The following is a 25,755-nucleotide window of genomic DNA, read 5'->3' as shown; positions in this document are numbered from 1 at the left end:
AATTAAGCCCAAAATTTCTGTTGCTAAGTGAGACAATTGTTAAGTGAATTTTGCCCCATTTTACGACCTTTCTTGCCACGGTTGTTAAATGAATCACTGCAGTTAAGTTGGTGACACAGTTGTTAAGTGAATCTGGTTTCTCCATTGACTTTGCTTGTCAAAAAGTTGCAAAAGTTGATCACAAGACCCTGGGACGTCATAAATATGAGTCAGTTGCCAAATTCTGATCACGTGACCATGGGGATTCTCCAGTGGATGTAAGTTTGAAATCCAATCATAAGTCACTTTTTTCAGTGCTGAACATTTTTGAATGTTTACTAAATGAACTTGTAAATCAAGTGTTACTTGTACTACAATTACTTCAGTGGCAATAGTTATGCTATTCAAAGTTCAGAGTTATTTACTGAAACATTTGCCACTTTTGGCTAGTCAATAAATTTGGCCATTCTTTCCCTCCCAATTCATGTTTCTGGAATAGAATTGATTGGACGTAATGCCGTTATGTCTTCACAAAGGATATTTGGAGATGGGAACAAAATCCTACAGTATATTTGCTAACTAATTATATCCCAGATGATCATGAGCATTTCTCATGGCTATTTGCTTGTACGTATAGTACATAAGAAGTAAAGGTGCTCTTTAGTTGACTCCTGGTGACTACATCATTGCAATTGTCTTGATATTATTAAAAAGTTGCCATTTTCCCACTATTATTTTTTACTTCTCATTCTAGCTAGCAACTCAGATTTTCCCAGGTGATCCTGTATCTAAATAAAAGGAAGTCCAGCCCTCTTCAACTTCTGAGATCAGCCAAAGTTGGTGGAATACAAATAAGATTGGAGACTGTCAAAAACAAATAAAACAAAACCTCTCAGATTTTAACGGGCTTAAGTCACTTTAAATACAGTCAGATTTTGGCTGCTTTTGAAGTATAGTACACTAATTCATTCTATATTGCTAAAACAATTTTCTGCTTTCAGTTTAGCCTATAAACATTCAGGATAATATTCTTAGCCAAAGTCTTTAGTCTTTTTTTGTTAGAGCCTAAATGGCAGCAAGGCTTAAGTTCTTTTAAAGGAATGTTATAAAATGCCAAAACTGCATGAGAAAACTTCAGTTAGTCACATATAGAATTGCTAGATTCAAATTCTAAAGCATATATTTGCAGAGCACATTAATTGTAAAATTATTCAGAGACAGCTTCCATATAATTATTAAATTACTAAGTTTGGTTTTGCTCAGACACTCAGAACAATGTTTTAATTACACAGGAACAATTAAGTTTGTTTCCAGAAACAGTAATGTATTTTAAAATGTCCAGTGACCTTCGTATCTAAACAGGATTTGAATTGTCATTTCTTTTTGTGCTGCAATTACTTGGGTTATTTTACTCATTGTGTTGAATTCCAGCATTCTTTTATTTTTTTAAGAAAACTACTCTTTTTGCAACAAAACATTAAAAAGGAGGACAATTAGCACTGTTAGGAAAGCCTTGAAGACTGTGGTAAATAAAATTGTATATTCTATTTTAAAAATACTTATCCTTGATGATCTGAAAATCAAATCATCTGCCTTCTCCTTTTTACATATATGTATAACAGAGCAATTTGTGTAGAATGAATACTTTTTTGACTAAATATATCCATCTATCCTCTTTGAAATGATAAAAAATTTGAAATGTACATACAAATATGAGAAAAGTTGTACAAACAAATATGAGAAAAATAGTTGTGAATTCCTATGAACACTAGGTGGCACAAGTTTAATATGAGAAATAAAATAGTATGGCAGAAAATTAAAGATATAGAAAAAGGGGTCATCTAATCCTTCCATTATGATGGTGGCATTTAAGAAAAAATGAACCAATTTTTTTTAGAATAAGGATGTTCTTCTGTGTATTGAATGCATTACAATGTGATAAATATATCCAGGAAACCTATAGTTTTATCTATTATTCATGCTGGAAGTATTTTCTAGAGAAACATGAAAAGTTTTTATCCTACATCTAAAACATTATCTTAAAACTAATATTTTAGAAGAATTGTTTTTAATAAAATCCTTACAAGAAACTAAATATTAGCAGCACCCAGCAGGTGAATTGTATGTTGTAAATATCACTATCTTCATGTTGACATTTGGCAGCCATAATTAAGTTAAATCTATTCTCCTTTGTGTAAAAAGAGAAAATCATCCTCTTCTTGTATAGATGAAGGAATAAATTACTCTATTCTGCACGTTTTATCCTTTCCCTTTCACTTGAAAGGAAGTGAAGTGCTTTGCCAGAAAGGGAGGAATTTCGGTGCGCTCTATTTTAGGAGAAAAATAGGGATAATAAAATTATAAGGAAGCAGACAAATCAGGATTTTACTTGCAAAGTTGGGGTTTCTATCTCCCTTTATTCTGGGTCTTCATGCTTTCCCACTTTTAGTTTTAACTTATTTACAGTTTCCACAACTTCAAAAGGGATTTTTTTTTATACTGAAGTAAAAATAATAACAAACATTTTCTTCAAAAATAATTATAACATAATAAAACCAATGAAAGTCAATTCAATGTTATTAAGTGAGGAAATCGTAAAAAAATTCTTGTAATGTGAATACTAGAAAAAGATTTGACAGGATATGTGATAAATTTAGTTTGGCTGTATTCAGCCTTAGATTGTGCTGTGAGACACAAGATAGCAGTTAGATAATTGGTAATGCTGTCAAGAAAGGAAGAAAATGATATGGAGCAATGGAATCTCATCCATGTAAATATGGCATTCCCATCCTAAAAAGTAATTCAGAGTACAAAAAAATTTAAAGCAGGAATCCCATTTTTGTAGTAGATAAAATGCTGTAATTAAGATAAGAAAACCTGGGATCAGGTACTCATCAAATAGGAGGAACTAATAATGTTTTAGAAAACAGTGATATTGGTTTCATTATCTCCATTTAAAACTAGTCTCTCCTAAAAAAATAGAAAATGGAAATTGCTGGGGCAGAATAAATGAAGTTTGCTCCTCAAAAAGTGATCTTAGACCACTTGCTAATTTTGTTTAGCCTTCCTTAACAAGGCAATAGGGATGAGTGGCTCAGTGGCTAAGACACAGCTTATTGATCAAAAGGTCAGCGGTTCAAATCCCTAGTGCCGCATAACAGGGTGAGCTCCCGTTACTTGTCCCAGCTTCTGCCAACCTAGCAGTTTGAAAGCATGTAAAAAATGCAAGTAGAAAAATAGGGACCATCTTTGGTGGGAAGATAACAGCATTCCGTACACCTTCGGCATTTAGTCATACTGGCCACATGACCACGGAGACATCTTTGGACAGCGCTGGCTCTTCAGCTTTAAAAAGGAGATGAGCACCGCCCCCTAGAGTCGGGAACAACTAACACATATGTGTGAGGGGCTTATCTTAAATTCAACTTTGCAAAATCTTGTTTAGTCTCTAGCTGAACAGAATAGAGCAGCTCATGTGTGCAGTCTCTGCATCCCATGTCTCCATATATATCCTCTCAACCCTTTAAATCCTTTAAACAAAGAAGTTCAAAAGGTACTTTTCCATAAATTTATTTGAATGCACTTAGAAACTTTCTTTGGGCATTGTTGCTGAACATGATGATTAGGGATTTTAACACCACATCATGATTAACTTTCATCCATTTTATCTACTTTTTTAGAAAAATACCTGAGCAAAACTACTTTCTTTGTATATCCATTAACATTATACTCTTGCTTAACAATGGCACCTGGGACTGCCTGAACTGTTACCACTAAACAACAGTTACATGACATCGTGCTTTAGAACCACACCACTTAGAAATTCTGTCTCAATTTCCTTTGTAAGCCAAGAATTATGTGTAGATAATTTTTCTTTTAAAAAAATCATAGTTCCCTTGTCGTAAATAATTGTTTTATTATGGCAAGTGATAGACAGGCACCCACCTCTCCCTCTCAATATTTGTTCTGTAGCTTGGATGGCAGGTCTCTGCATGGATTACTGTCCTATTTAGGCTTATAGCCCTAACATTTTTTTTTTTAAAAAAGGAGGAAATGGTTTGTTCCAATTTCTCACTTTTTTCTATGAACTTGTCATTGAATTCTGCTCTAGTGGAACACAAAACACTAACATCCTTGAATGTCTTATTTAATTGGAGCATAGTTCATAATAAAATAAACATTTTGAACACATGATAAACACATTACTCATTTTTTATATATGTACTTAATAAAATATTATATTTGATTATTATTACTGCCAGCTTCATTTGCCATTTAAAGTCACTATTTGGGAGAAAAATACTTTTTGGCAATAACGCTAAACTAACCTGATGACAATTCATTTTTCTTCTCATTGTTGAAAACATTACTTTTTTTTTCCTACAAGATTCTAAATTGCTCAATTTTTTTTTTTGCAGCATCGAGCTGCATGTCATCCAGCTGTCTTCAGAACTATTGATGAAATTTTCAAGTAAGTTTGCATGTAATTTAAGTGGGAGGAAGAACTATTTAAAATGATTAGATCATATACAATTGTTTGAATATGATGGATACATATTTAATAGAGTGAATTATTACATGTCAAGATTTGTATATTTGTGTGTATGTATAGTCATATAGATATAGATATCTTTAATATATCTTAACCTGAAGCTGTTACTTTCTACATGATGGCCTCAACCTTTTTGATGAATTTTTGCAATGGTTCTTTCTCACAAAACTGCTTCATATTCTTTTATAACATAGATTTTGGCATTGACTTAATCAGTGGTGAAATCTAAACATTTTTGCTACCGGTTCTATGGGCGTGACTTGGTGGGTGTGCGGGGGGGATGTCATGTGACCGGGTGGCCAACTTGACGTCACTCACTGTTAGAGCCAGCAGCTGCACATTCTGAAGCACATTCTGCCCTTCTGAAGGCCCCAATGCTTTGAGTTTACCTCCGCCATCTGGCTTGAGTGCCCAAGCAAAACTCGGAGCCTTCTCTTACCCCGCTCTCCATCCCGGAGGGCCGCACATTCCCCCCACCAATCCTCTGTACAAACCTCCCGCCCATTTCTGCAAAGGCAGAGCCCCCCCCCTGCAGAGCGATCCAAAGAGGGGAGGGGGATGCTGCAGAAAAGTACACCTTCCCCCCTGCCTCCCGTGCTGGCTCCATGGGGCTTGGGGCTCCGAAGAAGCCCACTGGATTCCCACCCTGCCTGCCAGCGCCACTCCAGGAACTTGGCCCGCAGAGTCTGGTGCTCCGGGGGAAGGAAGCTTAGCCACAGCGGCGCTTCCCAGCGGCAAAGCAGAATGAGAGGGATGGAAGCGGCCGGCGAGGCAGCAGCCCCCATGCGGGGAGAGGGCCAGGCCCGGCTGCACCACTGCAGAGCCCACGGAGCTTTCCCTTCGGCCTGGGCAGCGGCGCTTACCCAGGCAGGCCAGAGCAGGTAGCCCTTCATCTTGGCGCTCCCTTGCCTGCCGCCTCTGCACTGCGCATGGAAAGGGCCGCCACCGCCACTTTCCCCACCCTTCCTCCCCTCCTGGCTACAGACGTCTGCCTGCCCGAAGCAACCCTGCTGCCGTTCGCTTTCATTTTGTGGCGGGAGAAGGAAGAAAGCGGAGGCGGTACTCCGGAAGATCAGGCAGGCCATGGACATCCCAGGGCTGCTGCACATGCCCTCTCCCCGCACCCGGGGCTGTTGCCTCGCCGACCACCGCCGGTTTCCGCCCTTCTCACTCTGCTTCTTCGCTGCTGGGAAGCGGCGCCACGGCTGAGCATCCTTCTCCCAGAGCCCCGGACTCTGCAGGTCGAATTCCCAGAGTGGTGCCGGCAGGCAGGTGGCTGGCTGGGAATCCAGTGAGTTGCTTTGGAGCCCCAAGCCCCATGGAGCTGACACGGATGCAAGGCAGCCTTTTCTGCAGCATCCCGCTCCCCTATTTTGATTGCCCTGCATGGGGGCTTTGCATTTGCAGAAGCGGGGTGGGGTAAGCGAGAGGTGACTGGGGGACCGGTTCGGAGGTGTGGCCAACCAGCAGTCGCTACCAATTTGGCAAACCATGCCACATGTCCGCTACCAGTTCTTCTGAACCAGTAGCATTTCACCCCTGGACTTAATCTTATATTCTGCTATTACTTACATAAAAATACAATGTAAACGATTTAATTGCACCAGGGTAGTTTTATTTCATTTGGAAAACAAGCAGGATCTGACCTAATAGGACTTAGATGGAAAACTAAGAGTCAAAGATTAGACTGGATTATTTTAAAAATAATCCCCCAAAAAGGGAGTGACAGACAATTTCACAATATTTCAGAGAAAATTGCATTGATGTCTTTCTGATTTTAGTGGGAACCAAATTGTATGCAAAGGTGAATTTATATTACTTATAATTAAAATAATAAGTATCTGAAGCAAATGGCTAATTCTGTAGTGCAAAGAAAAATTGCTTTTAGTTATTTATCTTTCTATGGAAATTAGATAAGGTATACAGCTAAAGAGAGCTGATTTATTAGCAGAGACTTGCATAATCCCATTCCCTAGATTATTTTGATGGAATGCTCTTCTGTTGCAATTAATTTATTTTAAATGGTTAAGGCACCTCTTATTGATCATTAGACTCTTAAACCCTGAATGAGTGGATTAGAAGCAGATCACATTCTGAATAAAAAGTATACTATATAGAATGTTGATAACAGCCATGTTTGGGAATTGAGCATTAGAAATTGCAACTCTTGTTTAGAAAACATGAAAATTTCTATTCTTCCCCCCCTCCCTCTGTTATATTTACTTAATGGTTAACTTCCACTAGAACCACTCCTTTTCCTTTCCCAAGCAGTCATAGTTACAGAATTGGAAAGACTGGTAAATTAGTGAGACTGGTAAACAGAGTTTATCCAAGACTTTCATCGTTTCTATATGAAATTGCTGATGGGGATTTGTGGAGCTGCACATCAAAAACATACTTATTGACTCATTAAATTAATTACACTTCCAGCTTCCAAAGTCAGCAGTATATCTAAAATATCAGAGATTAAGGGAAATGAAAGAATATTGTAACGGAATGGACAGGAATGTTTTCTATTGCCATTTTCACCATTTGTTTAATTTTACAGACATACTCTAGTGTGAGATTTTGTAACTAAGAAACTTAACTGTGTACTTCTATCATAGCAGATATAGTAGATCATATAGTTTGCAGTTGAAAACCAATGTTCCAACATCATCAGAAGGATTTCTTCTAACAGCAGTAATAGATAGGGTTTTAATATTTAATATTCAAGGGCAAGCAAAGCGAAGTTGGGGTTTTCTTCACTTCCCAAGCGGTCTAAAAGCTAGATGAGTTAAGCCCAAAGGTTGAGGCATGGGAAGAATGTTCTTGTTTGGGTATTTTTTTGCCTCCTTCTTTCAATTAACAACTGTGATTGGCACACTCATAATCTGACCTGTCGTAATTAAACTTTTCACTGTTCAGGAATGCACTGCTGGAAACTGATGGAGCTCAAGAAATAATGACTGTAATGCAGGTGTTTACACAGTGCTTTGTTCAAGCTTACCATGAGAATAATAAGCAGGTTAGTCAAGTTGCTTTTTCATTATTTTTTAAAAATGAAATGCTTCAAAATTTAGGGCAAGAGAATCATTTTGAAGTTCAAATTGGTGGACAAGTATAACAACCCAAATAATACCTTTAGACTGCAGTAAGTGGTTGGTAACATCCATTTCAGAATTTTAAATGATATCAAATTTAAATTAGACACAAAGCCAATAAATATCTCTCAATCTACATGTTACTTAGGTAACATCAACATTCACTACATATTTCAGTGCAGATGTCATTGAGCATGGTGTGGAAACTTTAGATGCATCTTTATAACTTATAGATTAGAGAATCTTACTGATCCATTATCTAGGATAAAACACAGCTATCTGTTTTAATATGAAGTAAGATGTTAAATGTTTTTGCATTCAGATGACCTTTTTGTTCCTTGGATTTACATAATGAACAATTAAATCACCTCATTGATTTATAACAACTCATTTGACATAAAACTGTCCTTTGGTTTGTATTACTCTCTATAATTGGGAATTTCTCCTTTTTTGCTTTAGTCAGTTAAAGTAGCTGTGAAAATTTAAGTTTGGGCCACACAAATACTTCAAGATTTCCTCTGCTCAAAAATTTCTTTTAATAGATGCTCCAGTGGTTTTTTTCTATGTTGTGAGCGAGTACTATTGATCAGTGGTTATTCATCTTGCAAATGATGCAGTAATTAATTCTAATTAGCATTGTAATTAAATATTTTTCTGAGTTCCAAAGGGTATGAATTAGGAGTAAAATTGCAGCTGTCTAAGTTAATATGTATAGGTGCCACACCCATTAAGTTTGCTTATATGGCAGCAGCAAATTTTGCTGCCTTGGCATGAATGGGGTGGCTGGGTGGAGAATTTAAACTTAATTCCACACCCTTTAAATAGCCAGAAGCCAATTGTGTTAATCACTTTGTTATTTATGTGCTTCATTGTTAAGCTTTTTTTAATATGTTCAATATTAATAATTTAATATGTTTTGGCATTTTAGTTACGCATTTTTTTACTTTTACTGTTACAATTTAAGGGAAAAATCTGGGATTGGTATGGTATGCAGGCAGACAGGAATGCTTTCTGGATTTTTATTTATTTATGCTTTAGTCATGAACAGACTGACCTAGTGATGGCAAAACTATGATGCGTGTCCAAGGCGGTGTTCTCTTTCTGTTGACAGCCCCTATTTTAGGACTTCATTCTTAAAACGGCTTCTGGGAATGCTCTTCCAAGGCCTCTGTAGCCTCAGAAAAGCATGTAAAAGCAGTCCTCATTTTCTTATGATTTTTTGAGGCTCTGTACGCTGCACAATAGCATAACCCATTCTCACATGGCCTCCAAAAATCACATGAAATCAGGCATGCTTTTGAGAATAGTTGTTATCAGGTGTTTGTGAGCACGGATGTGTCACCCAAAATGTTCATGACATGTTGAGTATTCATATTGTAAGAGAGCATCGTAAATGCAGGTTGGCCAGCATTTTAATCACATGATCACAGGGGTACTGCAATGGTCAGAATTTCAAAATGTAATTGAAAGTTCATTGCGGAGTTGTAGTATATACATGGCATTGCAATAATCTTAATGCAGGAATGTTGGTTTCCTTAAGTACAGAAAGCAGTTTTTGTGCTTTAGATGCATATCTTCTCTTATGGCAAATTTTAAAAATTGTCATAAATTGGTTTAGATCCATAAGATAACTAGAATTTTTTAAAAAAAAATAATTTCATTTCAGCATAAATTTCCACTGAAGGCCTATTTTCCTCATAATCCACACTCACTTGTGATGACTCTCCTTAAACTTCCTTCAGGTAAGCTCACTTCCATTTTTTTCATTAATACTGAGTTAATATGAGCTGAGTAAGCAAACAATTTTGTTGTGCTTATATTTCTCTTCCATATTTCCATCAAAATATGCCTAATACTGGTGTTCATGTTTCTTTTTAGATTTTCCCGGTAATAGTGTATATCAGCATTTAGACCACCTTGCTGAAATTCTCAAAACGACAGTAGAGGCCAAGGGCTCTGAGTAAGCAACAGGGTTACCTTCTTTTTTAAAGATTGTCTTAGCTTGTGAGCGATCTTTTTTGTAATTTGCTACCATGTATGGGAACCAAACTATTATTTTCAATGCATTATTTTCATTAGTGTAAAATTAGCTCTATTGCATATTACTATTCCCATTGATCTTCAAATAAAAAACTTTGCTAGTCTTAATACTTTCAGTTTAGAGCCTTCTGAGAACTTAAGTCATATTAAAATACATTGGTACCTTGGTACTCATCTGCTTTGAAAGTCATCGAATTTGATACTCAGCCCATTTTGACACAAAAATTTTGTTACAGTACTCATAGTTTGTTTGGAACTCAGCACACTAGCTAGAATTTATCGGTGTCAGCTCTCTTATGACTCACTACATTATTCCTTATGGGGAAAAAATGTTTGGTACTCATTGTTTTTGGTATTCATCGCAGCTCCTGGAACTAATTAACGATGAATACCAAGGTACTGAAGGGACGCAGTGGCTCAGTGGCTAAGATGCTGAGCTTGTCGATTGAAAGGTTGGCAGTTCAGCGGTTCGAATCCCTAGTGCCGTGTAATGGGGTGAGCTCCAGTTACTTGTCCCAGCTTCTGCCAACCTAGCAGTTCAAAAGCATGTAAAAAAATACAAGTAGAAAAATAGGGACCCTCTTTGGTGGGAAGGTAACAGCGTTCCATGCGCCTTTGCCGTTTACTCATGCCGGCCACATGACCACAGAGACGTCTTCGGACAGCGCTGGCTCTTCGGCTTTGAAACAGAGATGAGCACCACTCCCTAGAGTCGGGAACAACTAGCACATATGTGCAAAGGGAACCTTTACCTTTACCTTTTACCAAGGTACCACTGTACTGTAAATAGAGAGGCTAATACATATTTTGATGTTATTCCAGGTCTTTGGACGAACTCTTCAACAGCTGGTTTTTGTTGGTTCACTTTGGAGAATGGGCTGATCTTGCAGCAAAGCAGTTGCTGTTGTCACAAGCAGAGTCTTCTAACTTGTTGTGGCTTTTGGTATTTTACTATAGTCCAAACAACATGAATTGGCAGAGAACTCAAATAGTGGTAAGCAGTTCTAGCTATGGTAATAATGTTTTGAAAAACAAAGCAGGTATTTTTGTGACAATGCTTGAAAAACAGCTCAGAAATCATTGCTAAAGCATCCTTCATCAGCTTTCTTTTAAAGGCTAGAACAGTCTTCAGGAATGAAAAGTAAGAGTGGCTTAAAGGAGTGGATAAATGAGAATGAGATGGCCTAACAAAATCCTGGTAGTGATTCCTGGTGGTTACTCAGTTAAACTTGCCCAGCAAGTTATCTGGAGGAGGAGATGGGGGTACAGTGCACAGCATGATTGACAGAGGCCCTGCACCATAGTTCTTAAGGTCACCCAGAATTGGCAAGCCCAGCAGAGGAGAGGAGGTGAAGAAGATGATAAAGATCTGCTGGGGGCAGCGATGGGAGAGGGCACTGTAAATGCCGGTTGGCTAACATTTTGATCATATGATCACAGGGGGGCTACAATGGCCAGAACTTTGAGGACCAGTTTTTTTTTCAGCACCATCATAACGTTGACCTGTCACTGAACATTTGTTCAGTTACTAGATGTAACTCAAGAACTATTTTTTCCAGCATTCTACTATACAACTGAAACACTGGTCTAAAGCAGAGTATTTCTCTTTCTTTTTCTCTACTAAATTCTTATTAAAGCATTCTCATTAGTTTTATCTCTTTCACATTTCTCAGAGAGCTGATAATTGGGTGGTCCATTGGCTCAAGGCCAGAGAACAATTAAGTCAGTTAAATTGCTATAAGCATAGCAAGATCATAGGTGATCTATGTAGTGATGACAATTGAACATTCCAGTGCTTTTCTCAAGGATAGCTTACACAACAGTTATTAATATTTATGTTTTGATTGCCCTTCTATGCCATCTATGCTTAATATACATTAGAATATGCATAGAAAAGTCTCCTTGGATGGGAACAGCTTTATTGAAATATAGTATTAAATATATAATTGCGAAAGAGAGTAATAACAGAATCTAAGGTGGTCTTTCACTGGTGGAAAATAGCACAACAATTAGCACCACAAAATATTTGTGACTTCTCTTAATGTTACTTGGCACTTCCTTTACTTCCCAAGTCCCCTTTCATTAAATTATTGTCAGGGTTCCGTTTGCACCTTTAATTTCTGTAACTGCTCATATCCTAACTTAACATTTTACAGTAAATAGTTTCCATCTCACATTTCTTTTTCTATAGTTGCAACACAGATGCCTAAGAAATTAAGGATAAAAGGGTTTACCAAAAAAAAATATGTCTGCAGCGATTTCCACAAAGAAAAGGAATATATTTAATCCTTGAGCAGACTAACAGAATGAAACTGTCATGAAACATGAGAAACTTTATAGAAGATTAAATTTAGAAATGAATTTCTGTGTAAATTACTGGATATGGAAATTATCCTGAGCTAAAAGTTAAATCTGTATATACTTACATTATCTGAGTACTTTATATCAAGCATTTCAGATAATATGGTTTATAGCAAGGCTACTTTGTTACTTAATGTAAGACCACAACAATTCTTTTTAAATGTCTAACAGAAGTAAGTTTCAGAAAATTTACTCAGAAAATTTATCTTTGAAAGAAACGAGATAAATTGTAACTGGTTTTTATGATCTGCCTGCTTGCTTATTATAGTTGCTTCTTGGTGTTTTCTACATAGCATTTTATAGAGAAAATAAAGAATATATATTCCATCTTCAATATCATTGTTAATTTTTATCCTGTCTATTAATGTTGGTCTCTCTTACCCCATTTGGAGAATGTGGGCCAGCGTTATCAGGGAACTGAAACTTATGTGTGTATTTAAGCCTTTCTCTTCTAGGTTTCTAAAAACATTGGTGCTATGAATAATTGGTATTATAATTAAGTTAACCATGATTATTTCTGAGCAACATGGTTGTATTCTATCCTGTTTAAGAAGGCTAGTTGATTGGAAAGAATCAGATATTCAAGAAGGCTGATCCATGGCCTTGGTCTTGCTGCCAGAACTAAATGTATTTTGCCCACTAATGCAAATTCTGAAGTGGATCTAGCCATGAATCTAGGTGGTTTCTGTTACATTCTTCAGAAGTTCAAGAAACCAATGCTGGCTACTTCCTTGCTCTGGCTACCATTGAATAATCTTATTTCTTGAGAAAAGTAAGTCACAAAAAAGCAGAGGGCGGCAGTGTAGATTTTAGCCACTATAATCTCTAGGTTGCCGAGCTGGCCTGCATATCTAAGACAGGACTAGAACACATATCCCCTGGCTTCTAGCCTGGTTCCTTAACCACTACACCAAGCTGGGTCTTGTAGGTTGGTTAAGGGCTCACACCAGCTGCCTTTTGGAGTTTGGGGTTGCCTATTTTGATTGTCATTTTTATTTAACAAATGTTATTATTGTGCTTTTATGTTATGAGTCACCAAGAATCTGTATTAGATGGTGGCAAGGATAAATATGTTATATGTGTAAATATTTGACTTTGGGCACATTTCATGCAAAACTATGTAGTGATTGACAATAGAAAAGGAGTGGATTGTGTGTTTAAAAATAACTTTGAGATAAAGACAATTAAACAGGATAATATATATATTATATATGTAAATACAGTGAATAAAGAAATCACTTGCTTAAAATAAAGGCCGGCAGGCAGGAGATTTGCATATTGCTTTTTATTTCTTTTCTATCCCTGACATGGCTTTTATGTAGTAAATATTTTAAGTTATATCTGGCCAATAATTTCCTTTAATGCACAGACCATCACATTTTGCTTCCATTTTGGCTCCAGAAACTGTTTCTTCTGGCTGCTTGAATGGGTAAAAAGGTGGGGAGGGAAACTTTTTGACCACAATACTAAGAGGAAGCCAAACGCTTGAATTCCTGTCAGAATTTTTTATCAGAAGAGGTCAGATTGCATGGAGTTTAATTGATTTGTAGTTGTAGTATTGTGGTGGGCCATCAAAGAACCGTCTGTTCTTTTTCCCACAATGTAACAATCTACCTTCATTCTGCTCTGTGGATTTTGCCACTTCCTTTTATTAACCCTCCCCCTCAATCCCCCAAAAGGTCAAATTCTGGATCACGGCCTGCAGTGCTTTAGTTTTTCAAGGCTAAAGAGACAATTTAAAAAAAATCTTTTGTGTCTTTCCTCTTCTGGCCCACGGTCTCCTTTCCTTCCCCGCTCCATTACTTCCCCTGTTATCAGCCTAGGAATCCAGTCTGTACTTTTCTGCAAATTTCATGAAATGAATATGACTTTATTCCTTCCAATTATTGTCAACAGGTAGAAGCTAGAACTGTGTGTGACTATCTGACAAGCCTGTCAAGGATGCCAACCATTTCTGTTGCAGACCTACAAACTTTATTCAGCAGCAAAACCAGTGTAAATCATTCTGCAACTAAACATATTGTTACGCATCTGATGATCAGCTTTGTGCTATTTACTCCTAATGGACACACCATAGCCAGAGAATTGATTGAATACGTAAGTTTTTTTCCCCCCCAATAGCAAAATATTACAATTCCCGTATTGAAAAAAATTAAGTCATTTATATGTCTCAATTTTTTTACATGGTACTTATTGGCTATACCTCCCATCCCTCAATAGTAGATAGTAAGTAGATAGATTACAAGATAGTAGAAATGGGAATTGCAGTCTAATCTAGCGATTTGAAACAACTGGTTTTGACTAAAGGGACAACAGTCATATGGGGGTTTTGTCCAACCTTCATTGGATTTAATTTAATAAAGTCCTGTGCTTATGCACGTTCAGCTCTTGAAAATATTTAGCAGAATATCCTCTTTGTGGAGTTATTTTGGTTCCCTCCTCACTGGGCAGAGCAGAAACTAGTCAGGAACGAACTCTTCTGCTTGAGAAATCATTAATACCCTTTCCCCGTTTTGAGTCCCTTTTTGAATGAATGAGCTTTTTAAAAAAAAATGCTTTCTCTTTTGGTCTGTGAATATCTGTGAACTAGAGAGCAGGACCTAGAACTTAGAACTTAGCATTCTAGAGAGCAGGAAAATGTTTGCCTAAGCCAGGAGGTAATATTTTAATTTTTAATTTTAGTTTTTTAAAATTTAATTTTAATCCCTCTCCCCCCCCCCCTTCAACTTCTTTCAGATTCTAGCTGAAAGTGATGAAATCCCACAAGTAACTGGACTTCTTATCCATATCTCAAATACAGCTAGCCAACTTGGAGTGAAATATCAGTGCTCTGTAAAGCTAGCAAATGATCTGCTCCAGGAATTCCGATGTGGTGCTTAGTACTAATTCAGAATTATGGAATAAAAAGATAAGAAAGTACCCGTTTTCCAATGGGCATTTTCTGAAAGAGTCTGGGAGACAAGTCTGTTATTTGTAATCTATGTATTATGACGTTCACATATTTTTTTTTGCATTTGCAGAAGTATCTTCAAAGTTACTCAAAAGTGCATTGTAAAGCTGTTTTGTCTTTATGAGAAAATGTTTAAAAAGTGGCATGTTTATTGAGGCCATCATTTACAAGTTTGATCAAACAGCTTATTTCTGCTATACCACTTAGTGGCATCTCAGCCTCATTACAAACAAGTTTATTAGTGAGTCTTTTTGAACTAAATGTTTCCATTAGATCAGTCACCAAACACCTACTTGTGTTTCTTCTAACTTGTTTTTCTTCAACAGGAAGCAAATATCATATTTTGTTAAAGTGGCATTAGTCAGCAAATGTATTTTCCTTTCCTGGGGCTACATGGACCACAGACCTTTCCTGAGCTGCAGACTCTGAACACTGCCAAGGAAAGATTTGTGCAATTTTAAAATTATTATTTTTTAAAAAAATCCTCCTTTCGTAGCAGAACTGTCTAACAAGCTATTAAAAGTTTGTACATACAAGGATAAAAAGTCATAATGTCTCCCAATTTGCAACTTAAGACTCTCATCTCAATCTCAATAAATAGAAGACTTATTTGGAAACCTCTCTCATTTTTTATAATGCACAAGAAGAACATACCTCCTGGAAACTGCATTTGAATTTTCAGAAGTTTCCTTTAAGGCTTCTAACTTAAATCTCCTCCCACATAGGAATAATGGAGTTCTTATGCCAACACGTTTTTTGAGGGATGGGATGAGTTCCAAAAACAAGCAGGAGAAAAAGTGTATTCACAAACATTAGATACAATACAGTAAATGATTAACATGAGCTACATCAGGATTTGATTGCTGAGCTGTATATATAAATCTGGCCATTCTGCCCCCTGCACTATGTAACTGGTGTCTGAAGTATGATATTCTGGATCTCTTAATTTATATAAAGCCTCAATGTTTTCGATTCTGCCAACTAGCCTTTTAAACCTAGAAAAAATTAGTTTCTCACACTACTGTATGCAATACAGGGATTTCTCTGCCCCTTAGACTATGTAACATCTTTGCCAAATTAGGATCTGGTCCTCCCACTCCTGGAAATAAATAATGTGACCCTTGTAGAATTGCATGAAGGACATCATTCCACAGTTAATCCTTCAACTTGCAATCCTTCAAAATTATAATGGCGCTGGAGAAAGAGGCTTAGGAATGGTCCTTGCCCTTATGATTGTGGCACTATCCCCACGCTCACGTGATTAACATTCAAGTGCTTGGCAACCAGCATATATTTACCACAGGATCACATGATTGCCATTTGCAACTTTCCCAGCTGGCTTCAGACAAAGTCAATAGGGGAAACCAGATTTGTGATTCGTTTTACAACCGTGACACAAAAAGTTTGTATAATTGGACATGATTCACTTAACAATGCGTAGCAGCCAAAGTTCCAATCCCAAATGTGGTTGTAAATCAAGGACCACTTGGAGTGTTTTCCAACATCATCGCCTAGAGGAGATCATTCATTTCAAAGTACTGATTGTAACAGGCTTTTTTTTACTTCCATTTTAGAAAATACTATTTCTTGCAACAATACTTGTGGAGCTTTCTTAGATCACTAATGAACTCAAGGTGCATTTTTGGATTGCCAGTTTAAAGGAAGTTAGAAAAACAGCCTGTTAGGAGGTACCTCAGGAACTCCTAATTCAAAACCACATATGTGCTGTTTACTATCAAGCTGCCTAATGCTTGAAAAATTGACGTTCCTCCCCCCTTTTTTAAAGGCATGTTCATAGTTGCAATTTAAATGCTATCTTAACATTGATTCTGGGAATTTGCACAGGGGTGGTCCATTTAATACCAAATGCCAGAACAGTTTCCCTTGCTTTTTCTGGCTGTATTCCTTCAACCAACTGTCTGAGTCTATAAAAGGTGTTAAAAGCCCTTGAGCTGCTTTCTGAAGGGCTTAAGTATACTCAAACTGACTAGGCCCTTTTAATGGCTAGCATTCTACAGACACCATAACTGTGACTGAAGTCTTGCATCCCCATTGCCATCCTGCCAACCCACAAGCAACCTAACCAACTTTCAATTGGCAAGCAGCAATCCTTCAGTAGTTGATTTCTCCCTAGACTGTCATTTTGTTTTAAGCAATAATAAAATATAGAGAGAAGAAATCGTTTTACAAACAGCTAAAGGTTTGGCTTTTCCACATTAAGCCTCTCTTATTATTAATCATAGTTCTCTTTAATTGGCTAATGAAAAATAATGACCAGACTCAAATTAGCCTACTTTGGATACATTACATGAACACCTGAAGAAGGCTCTAATATTGGGAAAGGTGGAAAGGATTAAAAAAAAAAAACCCAGCAGAGTGGATGGACTGAGTTACAGTGGCAATGAGTATATCTGTTAGAAAACCTGAAGCACCAGATTAAGAACAGATTGCCATTGGGAAAATCTATATATATGGTTCTAAGAGTTGATACAAATTCCATAATTAACCTTGGGTCTTGGGCTCTTTTTAGGAGGAAGAACACTATAGAAATAAAATCATTATTTCAGCATGAGGAACTGGAAGAAAATGTATGAATTGTGCTGTGATAATGATTTTATTTCTATAGTGTTCTATATGTTCCACATTTGGATTAAGAATATGTGCACTATCACTCATCTTCCATGCATTAATGTCAGAAACAGGTCCATATACAACAGCGCTAAAGACTATCTGTTGTTTTAACACTTTATATATTCTTCATATGTTTTATGAAGGCAGGTTATATAGTCTTATTTTTATGTCAAACAAAAGCCAACTTGAATTCTTATTCAGAACACAAAACATACACCTAACAGAATGAAATACGAAACAAAAGGAAAGAGATGTCACTGGCATTCGGTTTCTCTTGTCTAAACTTACATTAATTGATCTTGTGAGCATCAAAATATTGTTACTTTGTACTCAACACTACTGAATGCATGTCTGATGTCTTTGGCATTAAAGGGGATTAATTGGCAATTAATTGGCCAAACATGTCAACAGAGGTCTCCTTTTTTAAACGGGAGAGCTGTGATGGAATGGAAGTGGATGCACATTTAAGAGAAATGCTTGAATGTAGAACTGACATTTACCAAAAGCGAAATATTTTTTCTGGATGTGGATTGCTTTTTTTCTTCATGGTTTTGTTGTTAATAAAGTATGCTATCCAGAGCTTTTATGGAGTTGTATAGTGTTCTACATTTGACAAAACAATCACCTTTAGTTTAAATCATGAGATAATTGTTTCCTTTGTAGTGTTTTACTTTCTGAATGCCCTTACTCTGCCCGTTATCTTTCACAATGGCATAACAAAATGATGAACTGCTTTTCCTTATCCTTTGCAAAAGGCTGTGAAATAGAGCACAACTTCTTTCAAGAATAGTTTGGGTCCTTTCTTGAATACATCAAAAGGTCTACAGTAAGAGCTATTGCTGTAGCTCAGTAAGAGGCCATGCAGGCTCCAGATGTCTGCAGAGCTGAATTTAGGACTGCTAGCAGTTTAATTCAGCTGATTAAAATTTAGAAACATTACTTTGGTTTGAGAGACAAAAAGGGGTAAATAGAGTTACACTGACTGGATACATGCATGATTAATAGAGTGTCTCCCCTCTTAGCTAACTAGGGCATGGCTGCAGATTTTTAACTCAGTACATCCACGGACAATTGAAAACTGAGCACATGTATATATACAGACAGTTAACAGATATGTCTCAAGCAATAAAAACTCAAGTCACAATGTTTACATAATCAGTTTATTTACAAAATATGTTTTACAAAGAAGGGACTGATAAAATTCACAGATTATTGAGGTTGCATCATATTGCTTTGAGTGAAACTGGTAGCATTGAGCACAAGAGAGCAATATTTCACGAGTATTGCTTAACACTATGCCTATATTATAGTGTGACTGAGTTAGGGTCTTATACAGTAACAAAATCAGTAACCCTCACTTTAATATTAGGTTCAATTTAAATTAGCACATAATATTCCCTTGATTGAAGTGTTTTTAGCTCTTTGTATATTTCTTTTGTCTTTTTGGCCTTGGATTCACAATCATAATTGTATTGTACTATGAGGGAGATGAAGGACTTGTTCTTCCTGGTTTCTGTCACCTTCCAGAAAGAGATATACTCTGCATAAAACATTTTTCAGCAGATTGTTTTAGCAGCAACATAATTTTCCCTTTGATGTCCAGAATCAAAGAAATTCTAATACCACCAGCATTGGTAACAAATAGGTCATGATGGGTCGGACACGACTTCACGACTAACAACAAATAGTTAAAGTCTCTGCCTTTCCTGTAAGGGAAACAGTGGTAAAACTTATTATTCTATCACAGTGAAGCAATACTTTAAAAAAAAAAAAAAAACAGTCATGCAAAGTGTTAATAATAAATGGAATGACTTCTTTACAACTCCACTTCTTAAGATGGCTTCTCTGCCACTCTAATTTTTCTTGAATGCAGACAGTGGGAAAGAATTGCAGCATTGGTAACTTGATGTTCTGTGACTATCAGGTTTCCTGTCAGCTTCTGTGCAATTTGAGAAGGCAGGAGGCTGTGGTGTTCCATAACAAGGGAAAAATCACACCAGAATGCTGTAAGGAACTTCTAACTATGCAATTATCACAGTTGTTGTGTCTAGGATATATCTTTGAAGAAAACAACAAGAAAGTTCACAACTATCCTTTCGGAAAACATTGGAAGAATAAAGTGTTCAAGAGATTACTCATTACATTTGTTGCTCGAGTTAAGAATTCCTTGACGCAACCTACACATACTTAATCATTGTGTTTTCTACAGGATTGTGGCTGGGTAGCCCACATAAGGATTTGTGCTTCCCATCAAAATATCAGTCTGTCCTAGCTTTGAAGTAAACATTAGTGTTCAGCGACATCTGTGTACTCAGAAAAGATTTTCTGTTTGGTTTTGGTTTTTGCTTTGGGGCTCGACTCCTGTTCCTGCTGAACTGAGCCAGTATATAAAATCAGAACTGATATCAGCTCAGTAGGCACCGGAGGACGGGTCCATCAACAGTCTGGAACAGCAACTGCTGCGAGGGGCAGCTCCCATACCAACAAAAAAAAAAAAGGATTTATTAGAAACAATAGTAATCTGTCCAGTTTATTACAACTTGCAACTTGGATACTTAAATGCTAAGTTCGTTTTAAAGGCAAATATAAAAGGCTTCAGAGGCGGAAAGGCATTCTTGAGCTGATACACTACATTAGTATCGTAATTGCTAAGAAAACCAAGTATAGCAAACTTCTTTTAATGTAGCTGATTACTTCTCTGCTGTAACTAAACCTGGATTTTTCTCCCCCATGAAGGTTCTTTTCATTCTTGATATACAGAAGCATACAAGGATTGGGTGGCTTCTTCATTGTTTATCATCTGCATTCTGTGAAAATACTTGCTATGATACAATCGCTGCAGGAGCAATCGGGGTCTGAAATTTTAGGATCGGCTTGCATCTCGCCTTCTCTTCAGGTGCAGAACTTAGCCACTGTGAACAAAGAGGAAATCAATCACTGTTCACCAATCAGCTAAGCTCTGCACCTCACTAGAGAGGTCTCCATCTGAACATAGTTAAAAAGCAGCTGAAGTTCTTGAATAGCTTCTCTGTGTATCTTAAGTGTAGCAGGTTCCAAGAAGCTGTATGAGACCATCATGAAGTAAACCACAGAAGGTAATGTCATGGTTATGTGGTAATCCCTGGCAATGTGATTTTAATCTTAAATCACAAATCAGCATGCCAGGAACCCAAACAACCAAAACAGGAATGGAATCTGTACAAACTGTCAGCTGTAATAAGAATTTTATCCGAGAACTGGAGACTTAAAAAACAAACAACTTTCACATTTATTTCATTCGCATATTAGAATACATTAGGGCCACAGATCAGTTCTAAAAACAATTAGAATGGTGTTCAAGTAAATGAAGCATCTTTAATGAAGATAATGAAATTATTCTAAAGTAATATGAGGCACACGATGAACCTTTTAAAACAGTGGTCCTCAACCGTTGCGACTTGGAGCCGGGGAGGTGCGGGGGGCTGGGGAACTGGGCTGCGGGGGGGGGGGGGTGCACAGCTCAACTTGGATCAATGGGCCAGCGTGCATGCATGCACAGCTTGATCTGCACAAGTTGAGCTACAGGTGTGCATGTGCACCGGCCTGCCATTTGCATAAGTTAAGCTGCACATGCATGCACATTGGCTGCAGCTTGTATGGCCCAGTTACATATAGTAGTGGGCCATGGCCTGGGGTCTGGGGACTCCTGATTTACAACATACTCCTATCATTTTAAAGAATGACAACCCAAAAAAGCTACAAATTATTAAACTGCAAGACGTTATGTCAGTTCCTTTCATTCTATAGTATGTGGAATAAGATGCAAGAGTTACAGGATTACAAATCAGGTCACAGAATTGATGATACCTGTCTCCTGAAGATGATTTATGGAAGCAATTTCATAATCCTGGAAGTTTCATTTTACATATATTGAACTTTCATACCTGAGAGATCCCCCAATTTGCACCTACAGAATGCAGGGCTGGAAGGGATGCTTCAAGTACTCCAATTAATTACTCCATACATGTATTATAAAATTACATCCCAGAAGTCCTAAACAGATGAGGGAAGTGTTTTATAATTAAATTTGCCTTATAACTACCAAAGTTATTCGTTATATATCTTTTAAGCATTTGAAACTGGTTTTTGATGTTCAAAGCGTGAGAGTAAATCAAAGCTAAGTCGTTCTTAGTTGTTAGATTTTTTTCTAAGATGTTCATACCCCTTAAGGTTGACATTGGAACCATTATACTTCATGTTTATGAAGTTAAAAAGGATTGAGTAAAAAGTTGGCATATTGTAAAATTCAAAAATGACTATGTAAGTATTTCAGAAGATTTTGTAGTTGACTGAGCTCTATAGCAAAGATTCTAGCAAGTATGAGGAAAACTAAATGGCTTGTAAATCATCCCAGTCCATACAGAATTTTTTCATACAATCTTATATAAGTTCCATATGAACTGTTGCTGCAACCTCTTACAAATACTTAACAGATACATAGTTTGAATTATCTTTTTTCTTGAAGAAATTGGTCAATTCAGAAAAAAAAATATTTGTTCACTGATAAAATAAGGATAATTTCAGGGGTTTTTTTTCTTCAATATTATAAGAATTATATCAAAAGTCTTTTTACCCATTCAAAGATATATCACTATTTTAGATGACTTGATACAATAGATCTGATAACACTATTCTGTTCATTCACTTATAAGCTTTGTTGTGGTAGAGCTGCTGTGCCTTTGAAAGTGCCCAACTAAATTATTGAGGGGAGGGGGGAGAAATCACCTTGTCAGATAACATTTCTGCCACTACTTTAGCTGAGGATGCATCCATGTCACAGATTGTAGCAAAAGTTTTATAGGCAATTTCTTGTTGTTTTGCATCCTCATTCAACATTAATTCTCCATAGAGGTAGACACCCATTGCCTGTAAGAGGAAGAAAGTCATCCTATAGCATATATAATTTCATGATGTTTTCAAATAACATAAGACCTTTGTAAATTTTTCTGTTATTAAAATTACCTGTGAGACTTTAGCATAACGCAACCAGTCATTTCTTCTGAAACCCAAGCAAAACTGAAATGTAATTATCTCTAAGGAAAACCTAAGTGAACAAATGAGTTTCTGTTTGAACAATGGAAATTTACTTCCACCTTGAATATAGAAATAGAAACATGACTTAGATGTTCTACGAAAAACCAATTTACTTGGCATGTGAACGTTCCAAATTATTCCAAAGTATTGTGGCATTTCAGAAGTAGAACTCCCAAGTGGGAAGACAACAAGAAATTCAATAATATTTCATGAAAATCCCCATATATCATTTATAGATGAAATCTTAATTGATGGAATAATTCCTTGAAAAAGTTTTGGAGACACATTTATTAAAAGGTGTAGCTTAATTTTGAAGGGAGCAAATGCAAGATATCAAATAGACATGAAACAAAAATTAATTGACCTCAATGCAAGAGGCCATTTGGTCCTGGTGAAAGCAATGGGAATTGAAGTCAGTTATGGACCCGTTAATTTTGGACCAGTTTTGGGCAAGATTTAATTGTGACAGTATTCATCTAATTTAGGGCTCCACACAATATTGGGTGGACTTTTTTCATCCATACTGAAGAGACGATTCTGATAGATGAACCATTGCGAAGACATTTTAAAGAAATGCAACTTCCAAAGTTGAAAAACAGATTAGATGATAGAAGGAAGACACAAATTTTGTCCACTCTTTTTTTATTGCTATTATTACCATTTGTAGCCAAAGCAGTACTTGAGGGAGGGGGGAGGGGGGTCTACATATCTTCCTCAGTGCCAGTGGTGATATGAAGAAAAAACCTAATCCTCTCCACACAGCGTATACACTCACCTTTTTCCTCTCTCCCCATAACTGATTTTAAAAACTACACAAGAGCCACCAATTCTAAATTATTTAGAACTGGATCCTAAGAAAATGAGGAATTGGAGAAAAGAAAGAGTAAAATATCAAAACAGACTAAAACAGTTTTGGAGACAAAAAGCAATGGATAGTTACAAAACTCACCATCACAGTACTTAACAATTATGACAGGCATTAATGGATAAAAGTCTACACATGAAACCAGGATATGAAAATACTTTCTACCAACTTGAATTCTAATATCTCATAACTCTTGAGAAACTTCTCCAAATCAGAAAGAATGGTTATCAGGAAGAAAACTTTCTCAGGAGAGATAGCCTAGGTGGGAAATATTCTTTCCAGTGTAATTTGCCTTTCGTCTTCCATAGTGATAGGCTTTTAAAAGCCTGGGATTGCATGATAACTTTGTACACTTAGACAACCTACACCGTTTTTGAAAAATTATTTTGTTCTCTTTGTGCTTGAAATAATACGCTTCCCTTGTTTCTATTTCTTACAAATAGGAAGGAAGAAGAAGGAAGAAAAATGGGTCAATCTAAAATTTCTCTCCTTTCTGTTATGCATTTATTACTAAACGATGCAAACTTCTCTCAAGGAGAGGAATTCTGCATTAAAGTAGAAATAAACCAGCATACATGATTTAAATTGGACATTATCGTCTCTTTGCTGGGCTTCTAAGAATCTGTCACTTCCAAAATGAAATGGAAATCCATCACTAAAAATTCCAACTCTGACTTGATTATTTCATCATCATTTTCTATAGTTCAAACATCCAAGTTTAGAATTGGAAATTCTATTATCTTAAATATTAACTGGTCATATTGGCATTTGGTTCAGACTTTTGAACAACTAAATACTCTTTCAAGACAGGAACAAAAGGACACTGGTTTGATTTCAAATGGTATCATTCCAGAGTTTGCATACTTCCCCCCCCCCTTCGAAGATTCATTAAAAAAAATAATGGATAGACTTTTTCAGCAAAAAGAGGAAAAAAAACCCAATAATTTTCACACACACTTTTTAAAAATGCATAAATGTTTATTTTGTACTTTAATACATGTGGTGATAGCAGCTTATAATAATGAATGACTGACAATCCTGTAAGTCAGTGGACCCCCAACCTTTTGAGCTCCAGGGACCAGTTCTGTGGAGTTTTTCTGCAGACTGGAGGAGGCTTGGTTTCACGTACTGCCTGCATCCCGTGGATGGGGCTTCACTTGTTTGCAGGGGCTGGTTTCTGCCAGTCCGCAGACCAGGGGTTGGGGGTCCCTTGCTGTATGTGGTCTAATTATGTGAACAGTATGTAATATCAGAAGTGCTGATGCCACACACATATTTGTTTTAATTTGTATTTTCCTTGTATTTCCCAGAGGGAATTAATATTCCCTCTGCCAATGAGCAACAGTGACAGAATTTAAGATGAAGAAAATTCAACAGGGGCAAAAAGAGGCAAAAAGGAGCTTTCAGAAGTTGAATTTCTACTCTAAGGTTGGACATCTCCGCTCCGAGATCAGAGCAAGAGATCTGATCTTGATTGCGCTCCTAAATAAGCAATGTTGAGGCCACAGTAAAGAACCCTTAGTCAAATTTTAGCACAAATTTGAACAAAAAGCAGGATTTATATTGGTTGCACCTCTGAAGGATCATTTCCTATATATCTGTATTGTGCAATTTATGTAGTATTTGGCAATACAATAAGGGTACCTAAACAACACTGACCTGGTCTTCCTTGAGAAATTTCTCAACATCAGCATATCCTGCCACATACTTGTGTTTAATAATCATCTCACACCATCGATGTCGAACCTTTTGCAAGACAGAAAAAAATAAATTATTTAAGCGCTTATTAAAATGCGGCTGTGACATTTAAATTATTAACACTTTTTAAAGTGTTTTCCCCCCTCAAAAAACCCCCTTCCATTTTACCCCTAGATTGTTAGTATTAACCAGGCATGCTAACAATGCAACATGGCTCCATTGTAATTAAAAAAAGTGTAAGTCTAAAACAATCAGTGTTACAATATCAAATAATTAAAGGTAAAATCATCTTTTCAAACAAATCCAGTTTTTAATAGCATGATAAAATATATTTCAGCCTGAAAATGTTTTTATTTATAAAGAACCTAAAACTATTTATTTATTCCAAACTGATTCTCAGAGTAAAGAAAAATACATGGAGGACATGTTAAAAATGGCAACTGCTCTTACAGTGCTCAGATTTAAACCAGAATTCATTAGAATTTTAGGGGGGGAAAGAGATAATGCTGGTAGGTTTTTGTGC

At 36.7% G+C, this 25,755-nt stretch overlaps 2 protein-coding genes across 2 annotated transcripts in view; one reads left to right on the top strand and one right to left on the bottom strand.

Moving 5' to 3' along the window:
• FANCC (FA complementation group C) overlaps positions 1-14,895 on the top strand; it is a 46,236-nt gene extending 31,341 nt beyond the window's left edge. Inside the window, exons 10-16 of the mRNA XM_070935637.1 lie at positions 4,398-4,450; positions 7,439-7,538; positions 9,281-9,356; positions 9,493-9,574; positions 10,477-10,648; positions 13,912-14,112; positions 14,752-14,895. Of these exons, the coding sequence (XP_070791738.1) occupies positions 4,398-4,450; positions 7,439-7,538; positions 9,281-9,356; positions 9,493-9,574; positions 10,477-10,648; positions 13,912-14,112; positions 14,752-14,895 (828 nt within the window). The remainder of the gene's footprint in view (positions 1-4,397; positions 4,451-7,438; positions 7,539-9,280; positions 9,357-9,492; positions 9,575-10,476; positions 10,649-13,911; positions 14,113-14,751) is intronic.
• Positions 14,896-19,109: 4,214 nt separating this feature from the next.
• Positions 19,110-25,755, bottom strand: part of AOPEP (aminopeptidase O (putative)) — a 207,280-nt gene continuing 200,634 nt past the window's right edge. The window contains exons 15-17 of the mRNA XM_070938690.1: positions 25,194-25,280; positions 22,361-22,501; positions 19,110-19,302 (exon numbers count right to left, since the gene is read on the bottom strand). Coding sequence (XP_070794791.1) covers positions 19,285-19,302; positions 22,361-22,501; positions 25,194-25,280 — 246 coding nt within the window. The 3' untranslated portion in view covers positions 19,110-19,284. The remainder of the gene's footprint in view (positions 19,303-22,360; positions 22,502-25,193; positions 25,281-25,755) is intronic.

Source organism: Pituophis catenifer, unplaced genomic scaffold, assembly GCF_029215685.1.
Source record: "Pituophis catenifer annectens isolate HBS135680 unplaced genomic scaffold, rPitCat1.0.hap2 SCAF_2, whole genome shotgun sequence".
NCBI lineage: Eukaryota > Metazoa > Chordata > Lepidosauria > Squamata > Colubridae > Pituophis > Pituophis catenifer.
This window is presented reverse-complemented; position numbering and strand designations above follow the sequence as displayed.